This window comes from Mauremys mutica, chromosome 22, assembly GCF_020497125.1.
Source record: "Mauremys mutica isolate MM-2020 ecotype Southern chromosome 22, ASM2049712v1, whole genome shotgun sequence".
NCBI lineage: Eukaryota > Metazoa > Chordata > Testudines > Geoemydidae > Mauremys > Mauremys mutica.
In genome coordinates this window covers 6,277,142-6,304,468 of record NC_059093.1, presented here as the reverse complement: position 1 = coordinate 6,304,468, position 27,327 = coordinate 6,277,142, and the positions used below count along the sequence as shown (strand labels likewise).

Here is a 27,327-nt window from a genome sequence, read left to right as displayed (position 1 = left end):
GCACTCAGATACTTCAGTAATGAGGGACGGATAGGAGGGATAGATGGATGGGCAAACATTCATAATGCAATACTCTAGGCATTCCCACTCATAATGGTCAGGTGAGACAGAATTGTATTTATCTACACTCAGAATTATTCTGATCTCAGAAAAAAGGAATAAACACATATTTAGCTCGGCACTCTTTTTTCTAGACAACATTTCAACTAAAAGGAGATAAAAAGGTCAGCTGAGCAGCCTTCCAACTGCACCAATATGGTCACTACAGCCAGCTGCTTGCAAACACACAACAAACTAAAATCTCCAGCCCAAAGCAAAACATAACTGCCAATAAAACATGCAGATTATCATTCAGATACTATGGAACCCTAAGACAGAGACAGCTAGTACCTGTATCTATGTCACTTAAACACTCTAAACTGTGCCTCCAAAGAAGCCTTGAGGGGGAAAAAAATGAGGAAAAGGCTGGGTCCTCAGAAAATTGCTCCTGTACTTTGACTTAATCTGCTAAAGAATTCTACAACAGGTCAGCTGGCAAGTGGTATTTTTGGTTAATTAACACGAGACAACCTGGAAAAGGAACAAATACACCGTACTGATGCAGGTGATCTTAACAAATTCCTTTTAAAATCAGCGGTGCCAGGGTCCCAATTGTTTCAGGTGACGCTTTGGACTAAACTCCTATTTCTTCCGTTACAAACCTCTTGGGCAATTTTATTTACTTAGTTTTAACAGAAAGGTCCCAAAGTGCAAAGGAAAATGTCACCTACTCACTGCTCAATGACCAATACATTTCATTGGTGCGGGTGGGGATGGGGAAGAAGAATTTGTAAGTACTAGATTAATCTGAACTGTTATCTGGGATCAGAGAGTGTAACGGTTCAATAGAAATTGTAACTACTGGGAATTTTCTGTTTGTTTTTTAAATAATCACTTCAAATGAAAACTAAATAGAGATGATTTACAAGTAGAATTCAGACATCTAAACAAACAGATTTTGTTTTGGGACACAGCCATGCAAACATGTTTTTGTTGTGGGTTTATACAGTCCCAGCACAATGGGCTCCTGGCCCATGATGAGGATTCCTGGGCGACTACAGCACTACTACTGCTACTAACAGCGCTGAAAGAAAAAGACGACATGTGTGTAGCCCTTACATATCTGGATGGCTCTTCCCTGTTTTGGTCATTCATGTCTGCAGGAATGCGCCGTGTGGCCATGGGTCCCTTGGCAAACGGTTTCGGTAACTGGCCCCTGAACTCTGATGGGATGAACTGGAGCTGCCAACTGCAGGAAACACAGAGAGAGGAAAATCTGAAATGAAACTCTGGGAAACACCAGAATTTTGTAACGAGAAAGCAAAAAGCATAACTAGAGGCTTTCCAGTCTACAGAGCAAACAGTCCTGCTAGAAAAGCAGCAATGGGTTAGACGTATGCACAGAGCCAGCACCCCAGCCACCAAATTCAGTTGCACCTAGGCAAGATGACCCTGTTCGCAGAAAGACTTAAGCACGTGGGTAAGAACCACTGAGGTCAATGGGAATACAAATAGAATATACCCTCACTCTTGTAAATTTCACTTACAAGATGCACTCAAACTTAAACAAGTGAACCATAGCTGAGCCATCAGTGGAAACACAAGCGGAACTCCCATACATTACTGTGGCTCATGAAAGATACACAACGCACAAAGGGGAACACAAACCGACCCACATCCTATGCCCAGCCTTCTGTTCCCCATTAATCCTGGCAAGCTTCCTTAATGATAAAAACAGTTAAAAGACATGGCGGGAAAGGGCCAGAGTACTGTCAGGGAAATGCATTTTGATTGTGGTGACCACTCAAGGAGTCCTGGAGGCTTACTGTCCAGGAGCTAAACTACATTCAGAAACAATGGACTGAAATTGGCATCAGGCCTTTTCCATCCACATTTAACTTTTGAACTTTATTTAATATTTGCAAGTCAAATAACTTTGGCCACATCTGCAAGACGAGAACCCACGCCAGCCAGGCGCAAGGCACTTCAGCTGGTGAAAGGAACAGCTTTGTTCAGCACACTCTTGAATAAATTGAATAAACACTCCAGCAATTTTAAGGAATGCAGGATTCTGCAGCCACTTGTGCCCTAATAGCTTGTATTTCAGGCCTTCAAGGACTAATCCCAGCACTCATCTACTGCAACTGCTTCACTGGGAAATCACCCACTGCTGTCTGCAAGCCCGGCAAAGCAGTGGGACGTTTGCCCATGAACACGATCTTTTCAAATAGACTGTACTATCTTGCAGTTCTGCAGGCTGGACGGAGGGAGGGCTGTTTTGTTTTTGTCTTTTACCCTTTCCACCTAAAATTAAGGGACATTAACGAAAACTGTTTGGCAAGAGTAGTGGGGATTTTTGGGACACATTCCCAAAGCAGTACACAGGGTTCTGGTGGCTAACACCCTATGCCAGGGGTAGGCAACCTATGGCACAGATGCCGAAGGCAGCACACGAGCTGATTTTCAGTGGCATTCACACTGCCTGGGTCCTGGCCACTGGTCTGGGGGGCTCTGCATTTTATTTAATTTTAAATTAAGCTCCTTTAACATTTTAAAAACCTAATTTACTTTACATACAACAATAGTTTAGTTCTATATTATAGACTTATAGAAAGAGACCTTCTAAGAACGTTAAAATGTATTACTGGCACATGACACCTTAAATTAGAGTGAATGAATGAAGACTTGGCACACCACTTCTGAAAGGTTGCCGACCCCTGCCCTATGCTGTTTTGAAGATATACCCCTAAGATGGATGCAGAAAGCCAACTGCAAGTGTCAGGAAATGAAATCAGTTGGCTCTGCCTGACCTCCTTTTAAGTAGCATATATAATCCTGCCCATTTCTTAGTCAGAGGCTCATCATAATGGGAAAAAATCCCTTCTCCCTTTACAGATGTTCAAAGATTTTTTCCAAAGCAAAGGCTTTGCTTCTTAAGGAAGCAACAGCTGCCCATTGCTCATGAGCAACCCTACAACAACAAACCCATGTGCCTGGGGGCTGAAAGACCACTTTAAAAAGTAAAACATAATTCAGTTTCAAGTTCCCAAACAGAATGGCTGTGAACTAGAGTAACTGAAAGTACATCATTTCAGAATGAAGAAAACAACCTTGACAGGACCGCTGTTAAGAATCTGAATTGTCACCATCCGTGCACATGGCTCAACGAATGAATTAATTTAAAATATTTTGAATATCTGAAAAGTAAACAGATGAGTCACTCTTTCCAAGATTGCTGGTACACGTGGCACAAGTCTGAGGGCTTGGCATTATGGACAGCTTGTGAGATGAATTCTTGTCAAAACTATCCTACAAACTGCATCCTGAGAAGCATATTCTTAAAACTAACGGTTTTATGATATTTCCATGCAGCCCTGAACTTGTGCATTAACTACATCTGATGCTTTGGATAACAAATTGAGACTGTAGATGTACCCTGTGGACTTGAAATTTTATTTCAGTATGATAATTGTTGCCGTTGGGTCTGCATAAAGTTTAAAGGAATGCCGTCTGCAGTCTAACCTGAGTTCCTATGTTTCTAGGGCACCTTGAACACAACCACAGGTGAGTCACCAACAGCCTCACCCCTAAACATAGCCAAGCAGACATGGACAAACAAGCCAAGATGGAGAATTTGCACAGAATGGAGTAAGTGGCTAAAAGACCTGGAGAGAGGAGCCATCAGTCGGGTAGGGATGATAAATCTGCCTGTCACGAAGCGTCACTCGGAAGGGCAGGCTTTGTTTCTGAAATTATCGCCATGATATGCACATCTTGCTCTCACTTTGGTCCCAGTTCAGCAAGGGGCCTAACTTCAGACGCACGAGTTGACGTCAGTGGCACTAGCGTCAAGCCGGGCAGCTGCTCAAGTATCTTGCTGAATCAGGTCCTTTATGATGAGCAACTTACTTATCTGGCAGGAGAAAGCTGCTCGGAAATCGGTACCACTCCTTCCCCACACAGACATTAACTGGCCTCCCCTCTGGCACTGTGTGAATAGTCGGATCAGTGGCAATCCTATGAAATTCTGGATACAGGTCCAGAGGCCCATGGTAGCCTACAAAGGAGGAAGATTGCGAACAAAGAGTGAAAAGGTGGGTGGTATTCTCATGGCTTGACTTGTTTATATTTAAGCCTCCCATCAAAATGCTGGGAGGGTTTGGAGCACATACCCAGCTACCTAGCTCTGGTATCTAGAGAGCACTCAGCCCAATGGCATCATGTTCCATTAAGACTAACGCCAACCCACTTGCGATATTACAGTAAGGCCAGGTTCAACTTCTGCCATATTGTCCACAAAAAGCTGTCAAAATCATGAACATTCCTGCCCTTGTTGTTTAATAACATGTTGATTTTATTTTAGGCCTCTCCCCATGCCATACGTTTCCACTGTTCAAGGAGTTTAGCTTAACTGAGAACAAAAAGGGAGATTCCACAAGGGCTTTGCTAAAGTATAAAAGTTCATATCAATCACAAGCCAAGGTTTGCTAACCTTGGTTTAATGAACATAAAGTGATTGCTGGATGACTAACGGAAATATTGCACGTGCACCCAGAGCAAAGGATGGGCATGTAGTAAAATAAAGAAATATAAAAATAACACGATAGATAAATATTCACACAAAGCCTCAAGTGCTTTCAGGGCCTTCTTAACTGATAGCTTCATAACTAAATAATCTAATCTACACTAACATGTAATTAGGATCCAAATCCCAGTTCAGTACCTTGCTATAACATGGCACTTTTATCACCACTCTCCTGTCACTACTGTATATGGCTTCAATCCTGAAAATACATATGCCCAGGCTTTACTTTATTTAGGTGAGAAGCTCCAGTGAAGTTAATAGGACCACTCCTGGCCCCAATTCCAGAAAGCAGATACACGCATACTTAACATTAAGCACATGCTTAAATCCATCTCCATGCATGAAAGCACTTAATCACATACCTAAGTACAAGCTTTACATGCTGAAGTGCTCTCCAGAGTATCGCCCTACATGTGTAAGCACCGGTCTACACACAGATAGGATACTGGTAGAACTATGTTGGTTAGGGTGTGATTGTTTTTTTCTGATATAATTATACCCGTACAAGCCCTAGTGAGGAAACCGTTACACTGGAATAACGGTGCCTTATACTGACTGGTACAGCTTATCCCCCTGAGGTGGAGGGTTATTGCACCTCTATTACTATATTGTATGGTTAAAGTAGATCAACTTTTATGCACAGAACAAGCCCTAATTCTTTGTGAAGTCCCCTCTGGACTGTCTTGCAACTGTCTGGGTTCAAGCACAGGACCATCCTAAACCACCAACCTTTGAATAAAGCCACAGAACGCGAGAGTGACAAGAGTCCGAAGAGAAAAACCGTCCCCAGAGCCAGCCAGTTGGAGGAGACTGTGTAGTGCTCCAAGCGGTAACGCTGGAATGCGAAGTGGTAACATTTCTGAGGGGACAAAAAAGTATTCACGTCATTAAACCTATGACGCAGCTGAACAGAGATCCAGCCCAATGCCTGTGGGGGGAGAGCCACCTGCAATGGGGAGAACAGAATGCAAGATGTGATTAATTTAAAGGGACACTATCAACTTAAATTTTTTGGACACTGAATTTAAAAAAACACATTTTCTAATAAATCCTCTGTTACAGACATAGCTTCCACAGTCTGCCGTCTCAGTTTCTCAAACTTGGCTCCTCAAAAAAATGCCTAGATATTCACTTGCTTCAACCACATCCCCTTCTTGGGAATTTGATTTATTTAAACTCATCACAAACACTTTTCAACCCTCTTTCCCAGGAGTTCTTCCTTACTGGGCATCACAGCCCTCTCCAAACCAGGCCTCCTGCCTGGCAATTCCCCAAAACGAGTCCCAGCTGATATTTCTACTACTGCTCTCTGTGGGTGCCTCTCGCCAGGCCTTCTCCCAGACCCTGGGTCTCTCCTTTCTCCATCTGGACTGGCTCCCTCTTTAAAGAAGTTCCATTTCCAGGTTTCTGTCACACAATACTTGGGCACCTGCCTGAACAGCAAGCCGCAGCCTGAAATAAAGTACAGGGATGTGCAGGACCGGCACATTTGCAGCAATGTTTAAATATAGCCCTGCATGACCTTTTGTTGTTGTTGTTGTTGTTAACCCTTCTAAGGGCTTTTCTGCTCTTCTATAGATGACCTGACAGGTCCTTTTGGGCAGACCCAAAAGAAACAGTATGTAACACACTCAGGTTCTGCCCCTCCCCTCTCTCCCCCCCGCAGGAGGGACTATTCACTTCCTGTCCTAAAATGGTCTCTATTCCTCTTGCATCATTTGCTTTCGTCTCATAGCAGCCGTGGGATTGTTATTTTACTGTCAAGCTTGTATGATTAGCAGGGAAGCAGTTTAAATTCTCAGATGGCTCCTACATACTGGAAGTAAATCAAGTGGTGTTAAAATATGCAGAACAGAGATACACACCAGAGTATCCTGCAGCCATGTTTGGCAGGTGTCCCAAACCACTGCATTCTCAGGGGCCTTCCTACTGCACATAGCCAGGGCTATAGAACTGCTAGTATTACAGGGCTTGATCCTGGGAGCAGGGAGCTCAAGAATTGCACATTAGCAGAGCTTGCGTGTGGGAAGAATTGCAATTGCAGGGAGTGCTGCAGGTCAGGATTGTGGGACGTTGGCAGGGCTGGATAAGGGGCCAGGACTGCAATAGCAAGGGATACTGCAGGTCGGGGTTACAGGGAATTGGCAGCGCTGGGTAAGAGACCAGCACTGCAATAGCTGAAGGTGCTGGAGACCTGGTTTCAGGTGTGTTGGCAGTACTGGGAGTGGGGTCTGGGACTGAAACAGCAAGAGATATTGTATACCAGGATGGGAGGTAATGGCAGAACCCAGGGGAGCAGCTGGGAGAGTCTACTAAAGAGACTAGTGACTGCAAAAAAAAACTAGAGAAATTCATGGAGGAGAGGTCCAATGGCTATTAGCCAGGATGGGTAGGGATGGTGTCCCTAGCCTCTGTTTGCCAGAATCTGTGAACGGGCAACAGGGGATGGATCACTTGGTGATTACCTGTTCTGTTCATTCTCTCTGGGGCACCTGGCATTGGCCACTGTCGGAAGACAGGATACTGGGCTAGATGGACCTTTTGTCTGACCCAGTATGGCCATTCTTATGTTCATTCATATGTATTTTTCATGGGTAAGAAATGAATAATTTCAGCTCTGTGAAAGCTTCTACTGATCTGGAACATTTTACTCTACAAAGTGTTTTAATCTACATTTATTAAACACTTTTTTTAGCTTTTTAAAAATATCAATTTCCTAATGCCTAAACAATACCACTTTCCTTTTAAATAAGGGAATGGTGAAAATCTTGGATTTCAACAAGGACTTCTGAATAGTCCAGCCACAAAGGTCAAATTTCACGGCTTTATAATGTGATCACATTAGATGCTTGTCTGGGATTGCATCAAATGATGAATCTTTCCGAATATTTGGGCCACTGACTATTCCAGATTGGGCCAGGGTTGTTCTCACACCATGTGAGAGAATTTCTAATGAAGAGCAGTTGAGGTGTTTCAGTGCTAACGCAGAACACCCAGGAAATGTCATGCATATTAATATTTGGTGGTAGCACTTGACATCCTTAGCCTGCTGTTCAGGCTAATCCAAGATTTTTACATCATTAGCACATTCTATTCATATATTTATGCCATTTGGGGAGGGAAATCTCCCCAATTTTGCTCCTGCATCACTGCTTTCTGGGGATCGAATGATTCTGCACATGTTCTCAATCAACCAGAACTGGAGGATTATGTTTAGCCAGCTACTCTGTAAAAGCAGCAAACACAGACACATTTTAACTTTAGAACAGTTGTGTTTTTTCAATCCTAGGGCTTTATGATCAATCTATGTGCCACATTCTGAAAACTCAAACCCCGCTGGCTAACAATCAGAAACAGCTGACTGCACATCATGCTCTTGGAGTTACACTACGGGTGCTGCAGAACTATGCAGATTACTGCAGATTATGTTGCAGCAGCAGATGTTCTGCAGATGTTCCCAAGCCTTCGGGAGCAATGATATAGAAGTCAACTGGTAATTAAACCCCCTTTAGGTACCAGGTTATAAAACGCAGCACTTCCCACTGAAACCTACCTGCAGGGCAGAGAGAGCCACAGCTCCACAGAGACAGATGAGAGGATATATGGGAAACAGAAACCTCTCCTCTTTGTGGGGTTGACTGAAGAAAATCAGGATCCAGATGTACATAGGAGCTAGCGTAAGCCAATATGGGCGACCCAGATTCTGGACTGAAAGAAGCATAAACCAGTCAATCAAGGCTCATGAGACTAGTGAAATAAAGACAAGGGCTTTCCCTCAGTTTTCATTCTCTCTCTCAAATGGAATGTTTCACTATTCAATCCCAAGCAGCACTTCCACTCTCCATATCACAGACAAAATAGCAAGAAATCAGTCAGGAGTAAAGCTTGCTTAGTGGATTTCTGTAGGCTTCAGATGCCCTACAAGTCCCAGAATGTAGGGAAGCCAGAGCCCAAAAGAAGGAGAAGCAGGATCTGGATAACGAGCCTATAACTAATCCCAGGAAAAAAAGACAAATCCATCATGACCTGAAGCTTTTGAACAGGAAATCAAAAATTCCTTGATATTTGTTTTGTTGTACTATACTAGCACATCCAGGGATCAGAGAGAGAGTCCTATGAAGCTTATATTCCTAACTGAAGTGGTTGTTTACGTACTGGTATTTCCAAAACCCTTGTTGCTTCATTACAAAAATAACAGTGCATGTAAGATCTCTCAAGTAACTTTTGTGTGTGTAAAGCAGGAAGAAATTCAAAAATAACAATAATTACCCTGAATTTTAGTCTGACGAGGGTGCTCAATGCAACTTTAAATCCTCTCACCCCACCCCTCCAAAAGCTGTCGTGTTAAACAAATAAACATAGAGGCATTTCACAGACAATAAGAACAAAGCACCCAGAAGAATGGCTTCTGCTGTTAGGTACACAAGTGTTAGGTGAGCAGCAGGAAACCTGCATTTAAAGGATCTCCAACTGAGCTTTTACTGGTTTCTGACAGTCTGTCAGCCACATTCAAGGAACAGACACAAGCAGCACCCTCTAGTGTACGCTTTCAGGAAGATATATTACAATGCCATTTCTTAACACAATTCCATACATAATCAGAATCCTAACAAGAGATGCCGATCACGATGCTGCTATCTGCCCCTAAAATTTACCATGTGTCCATCCTTAGGAAAAATGTGTTAGCAGCAGCCAGGGGAAGATACAACCACTGGGTTTTTTCTTCTTCCACTCCCCCACCGCCCTGGTATTTAAGAAGAGCATCTTGCCAAACTGCGTGAGTTAAACTGACATCCTTTGATTTAAGAGAAACCCAGTATGAACTGGACAATGTTTTGTTTTTTCACAGTGTAATTTATGAAGGACTAAGTGATCACTTTGAAAGTCAGATGTCAAACTAAACTACCATAATGGTCCCTTCTGGCCTTAACATCTATGAATCTAAAATCTACCAAAATGATATTTAATTGTATAATTTTCTAGCAGCAGCAGCACTTGACATGCCATATTTTGAGCTACAATAAAATTTATGGCCACCCCTACTAGCCCTTAGAGCAGAGATATGTAATAGGACTGAGAATTTAAGCCTCATTTGTTCCTTTATGAAGGTAAATATTCAAGTACTACAAGGAAAAACCTATCATTTCAATGGCACAGCTGTGAAATGGTTCATTAAAGTGCAAGAGACTTCCTAATTCAGGAAGAAGCTTTTCAGAAATCTGCCCTACGTGGGCTCAATCCTGCAAGGTGCCAAGTGCCTTCAACAATTCATACAAGTGCTCACTACTCAACTCCTTGCAAGATCACGCTCCATGTGGGCAGCATCAAGGGAAAGGGGCGATTAGAATGGTTTATGAAGAAATAACAACCCGAAAAATCGAAACTAGATCCAAAAATCCTGTTGTCTCAAAGCTCTCTTCTGAAATGTCCTGGCAGTTGCATTTAAAATAACAGTAAAAAAAAGTGTAGAGAACTGAGGGCTGACACTTCCAATCGAAGATAAGATGGAGATAACGACGAGTATTTTTTTTCCCCTAAAATTTCTGTCAGGGTTATTTCTATAGCATCTGTGGCTGAAGAGCGTGCGGTTGTACAATTTGTCATACTTACTCGGCATACTTCAGCCTTGACAGCACAATGCTCTTCAGAGGAGAGGGAGGGGCAGGGAATGAAAGAATCATCCTTAAAGAGTCACGACGGTGTTCCGTCCCTTGACGGATGCTACTGTGAGCTCAGGTGTAATCTGCTACCTCTGTCTCCAGCCTGCACCCACTGTAGGGTAAATAGTGCAGTGCAAATAATGAGCTCCTGGAACCAGGCTGTGTTTTTGTAAAGAGTTCCCTGACCCTGATTTTGCTTCCAAGAAAGAAAAGCTGCATAGGCAGCAAATAAGCTCTCTCCTAATTTTCAAGGATCTGGGAGACATGGGCTGTTGGAGCTCAGCTCTCAAAGACCGCAGCACTCACCATGAAATTTCTGTAGCAGACATTCCATGAGGGAGGTCAGCGGCAGGGCAAGCAGGGCCAAAGCAAACGCCACATTGAAGTTCAGGAAACCATTAATAAAATAGAAGGACCAGGGCTCAGTACCTGTGGGGGAGGAGGGGAGAGAAACAAAAGATAATTAGCATGAGTGCCTAAAAGGACTAGATGTATGGCAGCCCCATTCTCTCTCTGCCCGACCATGACTGGGGATCAGCAGCTTCAGACATCGATTCTCTCCATACCCCATGGAGCTGAAACCAAAGAATGGGGTGAGGAGCATCTTACAGTAAGAGAAGCAGTGTGGCCTACAGGAATGAGCATGAATCTGATTTGAGCAGCTCCTGGGTTCTAATCCTAGCTTTGCCACTGATTTACTGTGTGACTTTCTAAGTCACTTCCATCTTTCTTTCCACAGCTATAAAATGGGTTAATGATGCCAGGGGATTAGTCAATAGTGATTTGAAGGTGCTAGAGTGCCAAGTATTACATCGCTGTCTCCATGCAAGTAATTGCATTGCTTTTACCTTTGGGGATTAACCAAAAACACATACACCACATATTCTCTCTTCCTTTCCCCTTATTAATAATTAAGCCTCAATGTTATACCCACTGACTGCTGTTCATGAATCCATGGGACATTCTAACGATCAGCCTCTCAAAATGTAAATGAACGGCAGTGCTGCCATGATGCAGGACAGCCACCATCCCATTCTGAAAACCTATGTGATAAGAAAGTGGCAACTAAAACTGACATCAAGAGATTCTTCTTCTCCAAACCAGCACCCACTGCATCAGAAAAGCTTCTCAAGTGAGAAACAGCCACAGAAGCCCTGGATGTTAAGAGACTGTTACTGTCTGAAGCAATGCTGTCTCACAAGCTGACAGAGCTATAAAACTTATTTCATACAAACAAGAGAAAAGAGCTTGCATTCACACTCTATCCACCCGGGACACCTGCTGTAAAGTTCATCTATCTGCTAGTTACATACATCTTCAGTCTCTAAAGTTTCCCAGTGTGTTTTTCCTACAGTTTAGCTTTAAGAATAGGACACAAAAACATTTTGTTCAGTAAACAGTTCAACCCCTCCTACTGGTTGCTACAAGCTTCCAAAGATGCAAACTGACAGAAATTCCAGTCCGACTGTCATTCATTTGTACTCTTAATTCAAGATGCTTAAAATCCTGAACAGTGGGGAATGCCAGTTCCTCTCTGCACGTTTGCCACCTTCTTGGTATGATTAGCGCAATCAGTCAGTAAATGACACGCGGGGGCTTTAATCAATGCACTGTTGTGACATGTGTCACATGCCGTAACAATTTCCTGCAATCAGAGCCACTTAAAAAGGGTCTGTGTTGAAATTAATCAGACAACTGAAAAGCAGCAAGGAAAACCTGACACCTCTGCAGCTTGTACAACTAAATACGATTAGGAGCTGAACTCATAATGTCAGAAACAAGGAGCAGGAGTTACTAAGGCAAAGCCCAAGCAACTCACATTTATTTGGGAATCCTACATCCATTAGCACGGCAGCACTAGAAGCAAAATGAAATTAACGTTCTGTAGTGTTGTTGGGTTTTTTAAATGGCAACGTTTATCAGAAATTCACCTTCAGTACTCACCCACCCACATCACCACCTTCAAAGTCTCAGGTGAGTATAATTCTCAGCCTGCTGCCAAAGCCCAAACATGGGACACAGAATGTGACCAACACCCAAAAGGATGAACACATAATAATTATCCATGCAGCAAATTTGCAATGGCTGTGGGATTTCTTCCTCCAGTGTAAATAACCCTTTCCATGACCTCTGTTTTATGATTCTTTATTTCTGATGTCTATAATTTTGAATAACCAAAGTGAAAGGGAAACCAAATGTGTTCAGAATGTAGATAACTTTGAGACTAAAATGAGTGCCCCCCCCCTTGGAAATCAGGGACATTTGAGAGGTATGTACATAAGAGAAAAGTCTATAACATGGAGAGGAATTAAATTTAAACAATATTATTTGTATTACTGTAGCTCCTAGGAGCCCCAGTCATAAGACCAGGATCTCACTGTGCTAGGAGCTGTACAGACACAGAACAAAAAGACAATCCCTGCCCCAAAGAGCTTCCAATCTCAGTATAAGAACACGACTTAAGCTGTGTTGCTTATGTCCTACTGCTCTGAACTGTGATTATAGCTGAAGCATGTTAGTTAACATTCAGGTAACACATTGCAACATGCCTCAGTCTCCCCAGAGGTAAAATGGGGATAACAACTTACTTTCTTTGTAAAGCTCTTTGCGATCTACTGATGAAAAGAGGTATATAGGAGCTAGGTATTAATTATTAACTGAAATGATTACACCTTGTGAGAGGGAATCTTAAAAAGAAACTCTCAGATTTCAGGGGAAAACTTAGAAAACGCGGGAAGAAGAAATATTCAGTATACTCAGAGTGGTGAATGGACTCCCTGTGGGAGAACTCTGTATGTAAACAAGGGTTCGGTTTCTTCCCAGCCTGTCGGCTACTGAACTCTGTACTGCAGTAGCAATGCTGATGTGGAAGGAGTTGTGACATACCAAACACAGGGCTGCTACTTCAGTGTTGGATGGAGTGCCGGGGCGTGGGCAAGCAGGGTGGGAGGAAAGCCCCTCTTGAAACACACCTCTTCTCTGCAAGGGGGTTGTGTGCCTCTCCAGCGTCCTAGCATATCACTGGCCAACATTGCAGTAGTCTCCCCTCCTGGCATCTGCTTAAAAAACCCTCTTTAGCACACACACTATCTCTGAGGAAACCCAGTCCACCTGTCCATGCCTTCCCCTCTAGCTTAATTTATCCATCTGTACCAGAACCTATGAACCATCTTTTAGGTGTCCACAGCCCACCAGCCAGGGCCAGGGCAATGTTAGCCCTCACACTCAGGGTTCACAATTTCTTCCTCTAGGTCACAGGGGTTCAGGCAGTTGTTAGCCTTCCCTGGGCCATTGCCTGAAAAAACCTAACAGCCATGTGTAGCTATTTCCAATGGAGAGATGCCCTGTTCTACTCAGGTCTCTTCCCTTACCTGGGGAGGACAGGACCTACCTATTACATCCTGTTTTTCCCTTCCCATCAGGCCTTGCTTTAGCCCACAGTCACAGGATCTGGGGGAAAACCAGGGTCAGATGAGAGCTGGGCCTAGACTCCTCTCAGAAAGGCACAGCCACCTCATGACAGACTCCAATGACAACGCAGAAGACAAATGGCCTGAAGCAGTGCTTTGATGCAGAGGCCCTTTCCCTAAGTTTGCTGCAGCATGACTGAACTGCCTCTTAAGGACTAAGAGCTGGAGCCTTTTCTCCTTGTCCAAGGGCACATTTACTGCTGTGGCTCAGGAAAAAAAAGCCAAATCAGGCAGGAATAATGCGTCACACGGGCTAGTTAAGTGACCCGCTGACGCAAGATTTTATGTAGAAAATACAAGCTTGAGGCATGGTCGCTGTGTTGACTCACGCGTTCAGAGACATTCAGTCTCTCTGCCTCCCAGTGCAAAATGCCTTTATTTTTGTCATTCACAAGGTGACTTGAGACACGACAGCAATGAAAAGAACACCACACACAAGGAGAAATCCTGCCTCTGTTGAGTGTTCTTCGGGGATGGGGAAACTATCCTTCCACAGAACAGTGGGAATAAGCTTCCCCAGTGTGACATTCATAAGACAAAGGACTGGAAGGGATCTCCCAAGTCATTCAAGCAGAAACAGAAGAATAAACCATGCAAATCATATGGACTCATTGTGCCACGTCCAGTTTGTCAGTGGTGGATTAAGAGAGAAAAGCAACTGCAAGTGGTGGAAAGAGAACAATGCAGTATTTACAGTAGGGCCCACTGATGTAGCAGGCTGCATATAAGGAGAACCCACAAGAGTGATTACTAAGCATCCCAGAGCCAGAAAATATTCAGCCTTGTGTTCAACTTCAGGGGCCATTACAAACTTTAAACTCAACGAGCCAGATAATAATAATAATCACCACCTATTTTATTATTTATTTGTACTCCAGTAGCACTGAGGAGTCTTAGACAAGGACCACAATCCCATTGTGCTAGATGCTGTACAAACAGACACAACTCCAGTGAATTCCCCAAATGCTTCCAAAGCGTAACCGCATTACAAGTCACAACCAACGCTCCGCACATAAATGGGATGGGCTCAGCAGACGAATCCACAGGGCCAGGTTCACGAAGGAATAACTCTCATTGTTCTCTTTACTGCTCAGCTAATAGTTCTAATGATTTTCTCCAACTGCTCATCTTTTTAGAGCCTCAAAAATACGGATCAGTGATATCTGCATATGAGCCACTGTCCCCACGGACACAGGAATCTGATAACTGACAGTGGAATATTCACTACAGTGAGTGCCTACATCACGGGGAAAGTAATATCTAGAAAACGGAAAGAAAATGCTCTTCTTGCCTGCAGGATCTCAGCTTGTAAGCAAGAAAGATATAACACCATGTCCAGATACCACATTTATGGATGTGGCATGAGAATCCAAGTAGAACAGAAATCAGGTTAAGGGGAAGAGAATGGTGATGCCACTGTTCCCTGTCATCTGTCCCCACCCAGAGAGTAATAGCCCCTCCCTCAGGTACTATGTACTAAAGGAATGTAGCCTGTGATCACACAATCTGGGAAGAAACCAGAGTCTGAGAAAACTGAACCTAGACCCCTCATAGGGTATGTCTCCACTGCAATTAAACACCCGTGGCTGGCCCGTGTCAGCCGACTCAGGCTGCAGGGGGTATACAACTGCAGCATAGACACTAGGCTCCGGCTAAAGGCCAAGCTCTGGGACCCTGCAAGGGGGAAGATTCCCAGAACCCAGACTCCAGCCCAAGCCCAAACATCTACACTGTAATTTTACAGCCCAAGCCCTGTGAGCCCGAATCTGCTGATACAGGCCAGCCATGGGTGTTTAATTGCAGTGTAGATATGCCTCTAAAGGCCCAGCCACCTCAGGACAGACTCCAGTGATATCAGCAATGGGAATGCAGGAGATGATAGTCCAGGAACAGTGCTTTAATCCCGGCACTAAAGATGGTGCAACCTGGTGCTTCATCAGCTCCCAGTATATTTTTATCCTGTTTCCATGAAAGCTGGGACAGCGTTCCAAAGCCAACAGAACTTGCCTGGCCTTTTCATCTCCCTGTGTGGTGTGACTTTTCCTTACAAATAAACATTATAAAGCTTTCTAAACATACAGCATTATGGCATATAGCCTCCTGGCCACACAGCATTAAGCAGACATTTCACTGAGCTCTTTTATTCATATGAAGATGTTATATGAGTGTCACTGTGCACAAATACTTTAGAATGGATTGGTTCCCAGAGGACACCAGAAATAGCTCACACACCAGCATAGAAAGGCCGGGGATGAGCCCAGGCCAAATCAAACCCCATCAGAAAAAGTGTCTGAAGTTTCCATTACATAGGAGTCACTGCAATACATTTCAGATCATTATTGCAGAGACCAGGGTCCCTGGCAAGGGCAACACTCGCCCTGTTGTACCACAAGAAACCACCGTGCTGCCCCACCCAGAAATGCCCTTCTATCTGAGTGATACTCCCGGGAACCGTCAAAAGTTGCCAGAGGCAAATATGGCATTAGAAACAATTCACTGCCACAGTCTGGCCCGAGCAATATCAGATGTGCAGTGGGATCTGTATGACAAGAGCAAGAAAGAGATCGTGCTGCTTCCTCAGACACCCCACAGTCTCCTCTAGTCAGGTTATTTAACTGCAGCCCTGTAAGCAGTCTCTTTAATGATCCCTCATTTGAACTAATCTTAACTCCCCCACAAAAAGCTCTCCCTTCATTTCTAATAGCACACGGTCAGCTGGGAGCCAGACTGGATCAAATCCCACATCCATCTAGCCCAGTATCCTGTCTCTGACAGTGGTTAGCACCAGATGCTTCAGAAGAAGGTGTAAGAACCCCCTGGTAGGCAAGTGTGGGGTAATCTGCCCCAGGCCCCAATTAGGTCTCAAATAGAGATCGGCCTAAAACCTGAAGCAGAACGTTTTATTACTCTTCCAAATTTTTTGTTATTAATTATGACAACTCGGGATGTTCTTGATGTCCAATCCCTTTTTGAATTGTGCTAAGCTATAGGCCTCAAGAACCTCCTGGGTCATTCAGTTCCACAGACCAATCGCACCTGGTGTGAAAAAATTTGCTTTGATCCATTTTGAATTTTTATCACCTGAAACGAAATTCTAATCCTGTCTCTGCCACGGACTTCCTCTGCAATCTTGGGCAAATTGCTTTCCCTATTCTGTGCCTCAGCTTTCTGATCTGGATTCTTACAGTACCAATGAGTAACTCATACAAAGCCAAAGCCCATCCTAACTCCAGCAAGACTGTCATAATGAACAGCAGCATGCAGAATTAATTAACCTTTGTCTTTCTCCAGATTCCTGCAAATGCCCTCTGGTAACCTCTCTTCTGCTGCATGCCAGCAAAGCTCAGACCATGCATTGTCACAGAAGCAAGGAGATCCCCAAGACACAGTGTGGAAGCAGAGTCTGTGAAGAACTGATGAGAAGTGAAAGGGCTCAGGGGCTGTGCTCTCAGTTACATGCCTGACTCCGCACCCTGTCTGGGTGAGACCAGAACAGCCTCAAACAGGATTAAAGCTGACAAACAGACTCTTTTGCTTTGGTTTAAGAGTGTAACCAACATTACTCAGACAGATGATGAGTCACACAGCTCTTTGGTACAAACAACCACTTTCAATAACGCTCATAAAACATGTGGAGGAAAACATAACTGTACCTTGGGGAGAATCTGAAATTTACAAAATTGGGCACAAATGAAATGCGATGTAGTCACATTGGATCTCAAACAAGTTTGCTGCTAAGAGTTCTCTGCTGTGAAGCGTAGACTGCTGAGACATCCCGTGATGTATTTGTGGTACACCAGAACTTCAAAGCTAGAAACTCATTCAAAGCAACTTAGCTTAGAATTCAGCAAAACAGGAAATATAAAAATGTGGGTGGTATTCCTGAGTCAAGAGCGACATCCAGTGGCAACAGACAGGAACTGTATCACTGGTGAGCTTGTTTAACTGCATCAAATGAGCTCTCACAGCACACCCCGATGTTTTGTTATAACGCACTCACCGTAAAGATCGGGTCCGTGAGGTGTGAAGACATTGTATAAAACAATGTTGAGAGGAGTGATTACCAGCTTCCCATAGTAGTAGCTGTCAACAATCACAAGGGGAACCTGGAACAAAGCATTTAAAATTCATGTAGCGCTGGCAGCTTTGGCCAGAAATTCCAAATCAATGAGGGGCTACCCGGTGTGTAGCATCACTGCCAAATTTCCATATTTGTGCCAGGGTATACATAGCCTTCCAGGCCCCATACTGCACAAATGATAGGTATACGATGCCTGGCTCTAACTGACAGGGCCCTGCAAGACAGGCACAGCTATTGGGTGATGCAGCTTCTTCCAGGAGTACAAAGGGTTTAGAGTCCAAACCATATTTCACTCATCATGCAGCAATGAACTGGAGATGCTGAGTGCAAAAGGGGAGTTTGGTTCCTAAGACCCTGCTAGTCCCTGGCCCCTCTGAGACTGGACAGTGAACGGCAAAGGCTTTGAGCAGCATCTCATTAACCAAATCAGCCTTTAGGGCACAGCATTCAGCAGCAGCAGCCAGCACTGGCATGTGCTGCTCTGGGCAGCGGGATACGCATTTTGTCCATCCCTCTGGGAATCAGGTAACAAGTACCATACCTGGCAGGATGCCTCTGCTCTGCACCCTCTGTACAGGTACTAGAGACTGACTGTCAAGTTCTGATTAAGACTGATTCAGCTAGGGCCTGGAGGAACAACAAGCAGAGACTAAAAGCCCTCTGGGAGCAGCAAAGGGAAGTCAGTCCTTTGCAGGAGAGGCAGGGTGAGGGGATCATTGCATGGAAGCTACACAACTTCTCGGCCTTTGAAAGCATCTGTAAGAACGAGAGGAGTGAGCCAGGAACAGAGATGTTCTTAGGAGCAGAGGGTGAGGCTATTGAGCTCAGGGAGATTCTTGTTAATAAGAACCTCAGCAGACAATGGGAAAGTCCTCGGAAAGGGCTCTCCCTGCAAATGAGCCCTGGCTCTGTTACTAGCCCAGCCTAGCTCCTCCATTGGGCTTTATTACAGGAACTTACCAAAAATAGGATCAGGGCCACCAGACACCAGTTCACGAAGCTCCTCCACCTCCGCTTTATTATCAGCAAGTCAACGGCAATAGGTAGCCTGCAAAAGACAATATCTGCATCAGGGACCTTTTTCAATCTAATGATTACCCACCTGCCTCACCTTGAGAATCCTTATCCCCTTCTCCCCCCAGGTCCAGGAAGACAGTTAATGGGGGGTGGGGAGAGAACAACGGACTCTCTCCCATTAGTCTCAAGCCAGGAACCGACTCCCTGCCAGTCCTTCATCAAACTGTTCCTTTTTCCAAGGGGAATATTTCATCAAATCTAACAAGACACCTTGGAATGGATTGTCAGCAGCAGGGATCAAACCTGCGACCTCTGGATATTAAAGCACAATCCTTAATTGCCTAAGCTAAAAACCCCAGCTGTGTAAGCCCAGTCCATAGCAAGCACATTAACCTCTGTATGTGCCCAGTTACCAGCCCAGCACTATACTGAGAGCATGTGGGTTATACAAACACCATCTAGACTCTGGGTAACATGTACCACACGGAGGCAGGATTTTCCTAATGGTGCCACAGCCTCCCAGCCAGACAGCTGAGCACTGGGCCTTAAAAAGCACAGAACTTCTGTCAGGCCTCTGAGCTTTCCTCTCCTTACCCAAGAGCTGCACTGAAAGGCCAACCCACGATGGCTCCAGCTGCCACGCCCAGCACGGCTATTGAGGTCTTATCCATATACCAGCCCGTCATGGCAACCACTGTGGTGTACATACAGAAACTGCTGGGGAGGAAGGCTACAAAGCAAAGAAAGGAAGAGGTCAGCTAAACTTTCACACAGGTAAAATACTGCATAGGGTCAATTTAAGGCTCTGTAACAGGCAGAGTACAGTCTGCTATAAACACTGGGAATGAAATCCTGGCCACACTGAAGCCAATGGCAAAATTCCCACTGATTTCAACGGAGCCAGGGTTTCACACCGGAAGTCCTCCAGTTAAGAGCCTTCTCACTCTATTCTGCCAAGATTAAGACCAAGTACTATCCAAGAAATATCCAAGTACTAAGGTCCATTTGCTCATAACCTGCCACATTCCACGGTGGCAGCCCAGCCAGACCGCCAGTATTTGCAGATATGATTACCCATAACACTTGCTCTATTATCCGTGCCCTTTTTTAATTGGAAGAACGATATGAACTTGCTCACGGGGCAAACAGAGATTGGGATGGACTGGGCATGGTCCTTGAGAAACCAAGTGGGATTACGGGGAAATAAACAGGGAACGAATGAGAACTACATGAATAGTGCTGGAAAGGGCCTTCTAGCTGTCATTGTAAACAAAGGCAGTGCAGAATAGATCTCAGACATCATCTGGTAGTGACACCTCCCCTCCTGAGGCCATGTCAGCACCAAGTGCAAGAAGCCATGGCTCGAAATGACTTCCAATTGCCACCTTTGCAGAAAATATCCCTTCACATGCACACAATACTCACCCCAAGTGTTCTACAAACCTGAGTTGCAATGGCTGGCTTGGCAGAGACCATTTAAATGGCAGGGGTATATTAAGGCACATTATAATGCCAGCCTACCACAAGATAACACCTTTTCTCCCCCTGGTTACACATGGGCCACTAGCCCATGTGGAAATGTCAAAAACACTTAAAGAAAATAGTCCCAGAATGACTAAGAACCCAGTTTGAGAGCAAAGAGGTTGGCAAGGTATGGCTCCCTGAGACTGGGGACTGCAGCAGAAACAAATACAGCCAGGGAGGAGGAAGATAAAGGAAAGAAGTGAGACACATCTGGGACAACAGCTGGTCTCTGGCCAGATTTTCCATTAGAAATGTCTGCAGCAGGAGAGCAATGGATTATCCATGTCAAGCACCGGGCACTGAGTAGTGAACATTTTAAAGTAATGCTTTAAAAAAACTGCAGTTGCACTTTTCCCCTCCGGACCCACCAAGGCATTCCTGAGAGTGGGTCACTTCTGCACCTGCTGCTGAGCAAGCCTACCTGCAGCTGAGCAAAACATCCCAGTGCTGAGAACTAAGAAGGCCAACATCAGCCGGCTCACATGCAGCCCAAATTTCTTACACACGGCCCTAGGGAAGCAGAGAGAAAATCAGACATAGCGCCATGGAAACATCTTCTGTGCACAAAAGAAAAAACACTCTGCACAAATCAATAGCTACTGCATGCAGAGCTGAAAGCAGCTCTCATGGCTCTTGGGAACTCCGAGCTGCAGGGCTCTCACTCCTCAGCTCCTGGAGACAAATGGACGGAGGGAGAATGGATACTCTGAACCCATCTACACTTGGATTTCAGCCCTCTGCATAGCTACGCCAGTGCAAACCCCTACTGTAGAGATGGTTTGCACCAGGGTAAGTTGCACTTGGGGGAATCATAGGAAGATAGCAATTGCCAGACTTGGTCAGACCTGTGCCCCACTGAGTTCAGTATTCTGTCTCCACATGTGCTTCACCAGCGTACATAGCGTCTTCGCTAAGGGTTTGCATTGGAGCAGCTACGCCAGTAATTGCTATTCTAGAGTACTGTTTTACCAATCACAGTAGCTAGTCACCAGTAGCACCATTCCAAACGCTGCAGATTGCTTCCCAGAATCAGGATCAACGCCATCTCATGGCTGCTGCCAATGGAGATGCAAAGTGGGACAACGATGGCTCGAAAAGAAGTGGCAGGCTAAGACTTCCCACTTGGACCAGCTAATTGCATGTTCGGGCTACTGCTTTATGGAACTGTAAACTCCACTGGAGTTACCCCTCAGCTGGGGTCAACAGAGCCAGAGAACTTGGGGGTGATACTGAATTTTGATGCTTTCCAGTGCCTCCCAGCTGAAATCACCTACACAAAATGAAGTCTGCTGTTTCCCCTCTTTGACACACCCAGAACAACTCAGCCCTGACAATTCTGCTGATGTCAGTGAGAAAGCTGTGCACAGAGCCTGAGCCAAATGCCAGAGTTAAGACTTACTCAGTGGACCTCAGAGCAGAATTTGGCCACAGTGGCAGGATTTTAACCAATGTTTCCCTAGGAATCTTTGCTGGATACGTATTTTGACAGATTTCAATGTGAAGCACTATAATCCACGTGAGACATTTTTATATGGGTTTGTGGGTATATTTTCAGCCCTCATTGTCAGTGGCAATAACCATCCTTGTTGTTCACACTGGGCTATTCACTGAGCAAATAGCTTCGTCTACTCACTTATAAAAGTAAAGCTCACAAATGCAACTCAAGAAGGCCAAGAGACATCGCAGGAAATAAAAGACGAGAACCTAGGAGAAACATTCAGAGTCAGAAACGGAATTTATAAATGGAATTGAAGTGCCTGCTGGTAAACCATGGAGCAAAAATGTGAAAGGCTAATATAAGATGGAATAACTACTGCCATGGTGAGAACGCCACAAGATCTACTTGTTAAATCATGGAGCCAAAGTCCACTCAATGTGGTGCCTGATCTCACATCCACTGATTTGAAAGGCACAGGATCTAGCCCTTTGACACTAAGTCCTTTATGGCAAAACAGTGAAAAAGAAATGACTCCATGCAACAGGACCCTGGGCTAGCCTGCCCTTTCCTCTTTCAAGTCTTGAGGACTGAAGCCTTAACTGCAACATTACAAAGGGAAATTATCCCAAATATCCATCTGCTCTACCTATCCAGTGATCACGCACGCACACAAGAGCATCTCGGTACTAAGGGGTGGTGCTATACATAGTGGGGCAGATATGTACCCAAGCAACACGTTGCTTTTTTTTAAATGCTTCTTTTTCACTTTCTCGTGTCTGCAGGTTATAATGTGTTATGCGAGAAGTGCAGCATACTGACATTTATATTTTGATTTTAAAAATGAAACCATTAAAAAAAATTGCAAAAGCACTACTGGATGAAATTTCCAGAGCATACAAGTGAAATCAGCTACATATCTTCCAGGAAGCTTAACAGCAGGTTTGAGACCATGGTTCTCTTAGACCAGTGGTTCTCAACATTTTGTACTGGTGACCCCTTTCACATAGCAAGTCTCTGAGTGCGACCCCCTCCCCTTATAAATTAAGAACACTTTTTAATATATTTAACACCACTATAAATGCTGGAGGCAAAGCAGGGTTGGGGGGGGGAGGGAAGCTGACAACTCACAACTCCCCATGTAATAACTTCACAACCCCTTCAGGGGTCTCAACCCCCAGTTTGAGAACCCCTGCTTTAGACTGCTTTGAAAAGCTCAGTCATTATGTCAAAGTCTGTGTCCTGGCCTGAATACATGGCTACTTTCAAGAGGCACCTTTCAAACAGTTTCTAGCCTGCCTTTGGTTCACAAACCCTACTAACCATATTCCTTCTGCACCCACTTAGACACCCATGTGCATGCACAAGCACGTTAAATAAGAATTCCAATGCCCTTTGTGTCAAACAGTTGCTTTCTTTGATACAGACAAAAGGCCAGATGGTTTCTCATAAGCAAAGCTTCCACACAAATGATTTACCTTATTTGTCCGTAGAACTCTAACATGGAATAAGGCTGGCAAGGCATGAAGCCACAGGTAAGCATAGGAGCGAATGGCATAGACTGGAGAGTATTCCCACGTCTGGAACCCTTTCCCATAGACGAGGTAGTGCATCTACAAATCCCATTAAAAAAAAATACAGGTTAAAAAGAGGACACATTTTTGCTTTAGCCATTAGCAAACAATAGCATAAGAAGATTGATATGTTGAGGGCACAGATCAGCATGAGACAGCTCTAGGCAAATCCGTATCAAGAATCTGAGCAGACCAATTACAAAGCCTCAAATTCCTCTACTAAGGAGAAGCCACTCACCGGTTCCCAGTAGTTAAAAGTCTCATCACAATCTGAGATGTTACTCAAGAGGGCAGCGCAGAACCGAGCTGAGATTAGACACTTGAAAGCTGTGGATCCTTCAGGTGCCCAGACCTGACCTGCCTTGTTCCCGGATGGCCTAATCAAGAGCAAAGAACTAGTGTCACAAGGACTTATTGGAGTGGATGATATAAGGTAACAGAATAAAGAGCAGCAAGATGACACAGGGCAAAGAACCCAAGAGACTGGAAAATCCACACAGAAAGAGTTAAGACTCTCAAGGAAGCAATGAATATGTCTGTACTCCCTCTTCAGTATCCTTAAAACACACTCTGAGTCAAAAAAGTCTACAGCTCTTTGCATCCTCCATTCAGATCCTTCTGCTCAGGGCATGATAGGCATCCTGTTCATTACATTTAAATTCAAGTTGGTTTATCCATTTACACATCTAATCAATGTCACTTCTTAGGCAGTTACTTGGTTTAACTGACCCTCACACAACCAGTGACCCTTAAAATAGAGTGAGGAAAATGTCTTTAATGTATTTATGTGGTCCCACCACTGTTATATCTGAACTCACAATCTTATCCTCACAATGAACAGGAGAGTGGTCTTACCACCATTTTACAGACGTGGAGGTGAGGCACAGAGGAACAAAGCGACTTACCCAAGGAAGTCTGAGGCAGAGCAGGGACTTGCACCCAGGTCTCCAAAGTCCCTGGCTAGTGCCCTAATCACTAGACCATCCTTCCATCCCTTGAATCCCCATCCCAGCGCTTACCAGACCCAGCCCTGCTCAGGTTGTGAGGTTGGATGGCACCCTGGCACCAAGTGATACAGTTACATTTCTAACTATACTGAGGAAATGTACATGGCCAAAGGCTCTGCTGTTTTTTGTTTTGGTTTGTTTGTTTTGGTTTGTTTGTATTCATTATTACTGTTATATTTACTACAGATCAAACCTAGTTTTGATGTCAATGAATCCCTTCTATTGGGGTCCTTGTACCGCACCCACCATTGTGGCATCTCAGCACCTTTATGTAAAAGATAGTCCAAACAAACACATGCCAGATCAACTTCTAACCATTGGGTCCCTCTGGTATAAGAGGTGGCTAGAGCTAGATACTGGTGAAACCATCCTGCAATGTTCAACAAGTCTAGCTGGATGCCAGGCTCTGCTTGCAGAAACTGAGCCCTGGTGCATTCACCGAGCAAAGCTCTTGCTAATGCCTAACAATCCCAGGCTACCCAGGGCCACCCCACAGGGCTTTGGAGACCGACAGGTCCATTCATAGGGAGACAAGGCGGGTGTGGTAACATTTGGGTCCAACAGAATGTATTACCTCACCCCACCTGTCTCCCTCATATCCTGCGACCAGCGCGGCTACACCACCCTTGCAGGGGTCCCTTCGTGGTTTCTGTATCAGGCTAGCGTGTGCCGCCTATATGCAGGCCCCTGGCCAGGTGGCGGGGTGTCCACCCTGCGCCTGACCCATGCCGGCCTCAGGGGCTGGACTCCCGGGCCGGGTTCCGCTGCCCAGGGCGGGCGCTGGGCTCCGGGGGCGGGTTCCCCTGCCCAGGGCGGGCGCTGGGCTCCGGGGGCGGGTTCCCCTCCTCAGGGAGGGCGGCTGGGCTCCGGGGGCGGGTTCCCCTCCTCAGGGAGGGCGGCTGGGCTCCGGGGGCGGGTTCCCCTGCCCAGGGAGGGCGGCTGGGCTCCGGGGGCGGGTTCCCCTGCCCAGGGCGGGCGCTGGGCTCCGGGGGCGGGTTCCCCTCCTCAGGGAGGGCGGCTGGGCTCCGGGGGCGGGTTCCCCTCCTCAGGGAGGGCGGCTGGGCTCCCGGCCCGGTGCCTGCCCCCTTGCACTCCGCACCAGCGCGCGCCCTCAGCCGCGCCGCCCGCCCGGCACCTACTCCGCCTTGGCCTCCTCCGGCCCCGGCCCCTCCTCTCGCTGCCGGCCCGGGTCCCCGCCGCCTCCCCTCGGCCGCTGCCGGGTCCCTTTGGCCGCCATGCCGAGCTCGGGCAGCAGCGCGCCGGGCTCCTCCTGCGGCTCGCGGGAGGCGCACGGGCTGAGGCCGGCGGCCGCCATACTTAGTGCGGGCAGCAGCCGGGCCCCGAGACGCTCTGTGCTCCCCTGAGCCGGGCTCCGGTCCGCTTCCTGCAGCGCGCACCGGGCGAGGGAGGCAGGGGAGAGCTGTACACTGAACGTGCAATTCTCACCGTGCAAGGGGGGTGCATAGGAGAGCGCCCCCCTGGGCACCGAGCATGCAAGTCTCATTGTGCAAGCGGGAGTGCAGGGGAGAGTGCACAGCTGTGTGCAATGTGCATCATTCTCTCCGTGCAAGGGGGGGGTGCACAGGAGAGCGCGCAGCTGTGTGCAATGTGCACCATTTCTCTCCCGGCAAGGGGGGTGTACAGGAGAGCACGCAGCTGTGTGAAATGTGCACCATTGGCTCCGTGCAAGGGGGGTGCATAGGAGAGCACCCCACTGCATTGAGCATGCAATTCTCACTCTTCAAGGAGGTACATAGGAGAGCACGCTGTTGTGCACTTCTCTCCTTGCAACAGGAGAGGAGGATTGCATAGGAGAGCACTCCACTGTGCAATTCTCATCATGCAAGTAGGGTATAAAAGATGCCGCACTGTGCAATGAGTGTGTGCAAGTCTAACACTGCAAGAGGGTGTAAAAAGACTTGTCTGCAATGAGTCTAACCGTGCAAAGGGGTGCACAGGAGCACATGCCGCTGTGCACTAAGTGAACAACAGTCTGCCAGGGGCTGGGTGCAAAGAAGTGCACCCATTAAGCATGGAACTAAGTCTCCCCAGGCCAGGTGTAGGTAGAATGCCTCTTAAGTGGGCCACCCCTCTCTTATGAAATTGAAAAATTCTAGGACAATCCAAAACCAGTTACAGTTGTTTAGTGAGAACACTGTCCTTTATTATAATTATGCTATGCACCATAGTATGATGCTACGAGTGCTACATATACCATCCATACACAGCATGGTTTGTTATTCAAGGGTTATTCTCCTGAGCACCCCTAGTCTTGCCTTGCACCTATTATCAATTCCTAAACTGTAAACAAAACTAGGATCAAACAGGGTATCATATTTCCAGCTCCTCCCTGCAGGAGCTGCAGCTATTAGAGACTCAAAAGAGCCAACTTCAAACCCTTAATGTACCTACCACTGCCATAGATTATGCAACTTCTGCTCTATCCCTTCTAGAGAAAGGGATGCCACAACTCAGGAATTCTTGGGTTCAGACATGTGTTGACTTCTTGTAGTAAAACCACTTAAGCCTCCATGGCTGGACCCAAAAATGCTCAGACATTTTAAACAAGTAATGGGCAACTGTTGACGTTTTCCTATTTCAAGTGTACCTAATCAGAGTGGTCATCAATAAGTGCTTCTGGCTGAATATAATCAAGCAACATTTGGCAGACTTGTCCAGAACATGAACTTAAACCCACCTTTGGCACAAATGAGCAGAATCACTTCTAACTCCACCTTTTTCTAGAAACCTGATAAAGAAAACACCCATGGAGAACTGGCATTTCAACAGTCACATACAGTCAGACAAGAGGAAGGCAGCTGGAATTTATTTTTGAGAGTAGAATTAAAGGCAGGTATGTAACATTTTAAATTAATCTGCACAGCCTTTATAAGAGGCAGAATTTAGCTAAACATAATAGTAACACACAGTGTTA

At 45.6% G+C, this 27,327-nt stretch overlaps 1 protein-coding gene across 6 annotated transcripts in view; it reads right to left on the bottom strand.

The window, feature by feature from the left end:
• ALG9 (ALG9 alpha-1,2-mannosyltransferase) overlaps window positions 1-27,161 on the bottom strand; it is a 49,333-nt gene extending 22,172 nt beyond the window's left edge. The window contains exons 1-13 of one of the 6 annotated variants that reach the window (XM_044996875.1): window positions 27,091-27,161; window positions 23,624-23,762; window positions 23,290-23,424; window positions 22,010-22,080; window positions 20,798-20,886; window positions 19,447-19,582; window positions 18,796-18,883; window positions 17,755-17,860; window positions 10,591-10,713; window positions 8,178-8,332; window positions 5,354-5,483; window positions 3,949-4,096; window positions 1,159-1,288 (exon numbers count right to left, since the gene is read on the bottom strand). In XM_044996875.1, the coding sequence (XP_044852810.1) occupies window positions 1,159-1,288; window positions 3,949-4,096; window positions 5,354-5,483; window positions 8,178-8,332; window positions 10,591-10,713; window positions 17,755-17,860; window positions 18,796-18,883; window positions 19,447-19,582; window positions 20,798-20,886; window positions 22,010-22,080; window positions 23,290-23,424; window positions 23,624-23,762; window positions 27,091-27,161 (1,521 nt within the window). Of the gene's footprint in view, window positions 1-1,158; window positions 1,289-3,948; window positions 4,097-5,353; window positions 5,484-8,177; window positions 8,333-10,590; window positions 10,714-17,754; window positions 17,861-18,795; window positions 18,884-19,446; window positions 19,583-20,797; window positions 20,887-22,009; window positions 22,081-23,289; window positions 23,425-23,623; window positions 23,763-24,638; window positions 24,665-24,966; window positions 25,101-25,531; window positions 25,723-25,838; window positions 25,930-27,090 lie in introns of those variants that run through there. The other 5 variants (XM_044996877.1, XM_044996876.1, XM_044996879.1 and 2 more) reach the window with 5 other exon arrangements.
• Between the last annotated feature and the right edge of the window lie 166 nt (window positions 27,162-27,327).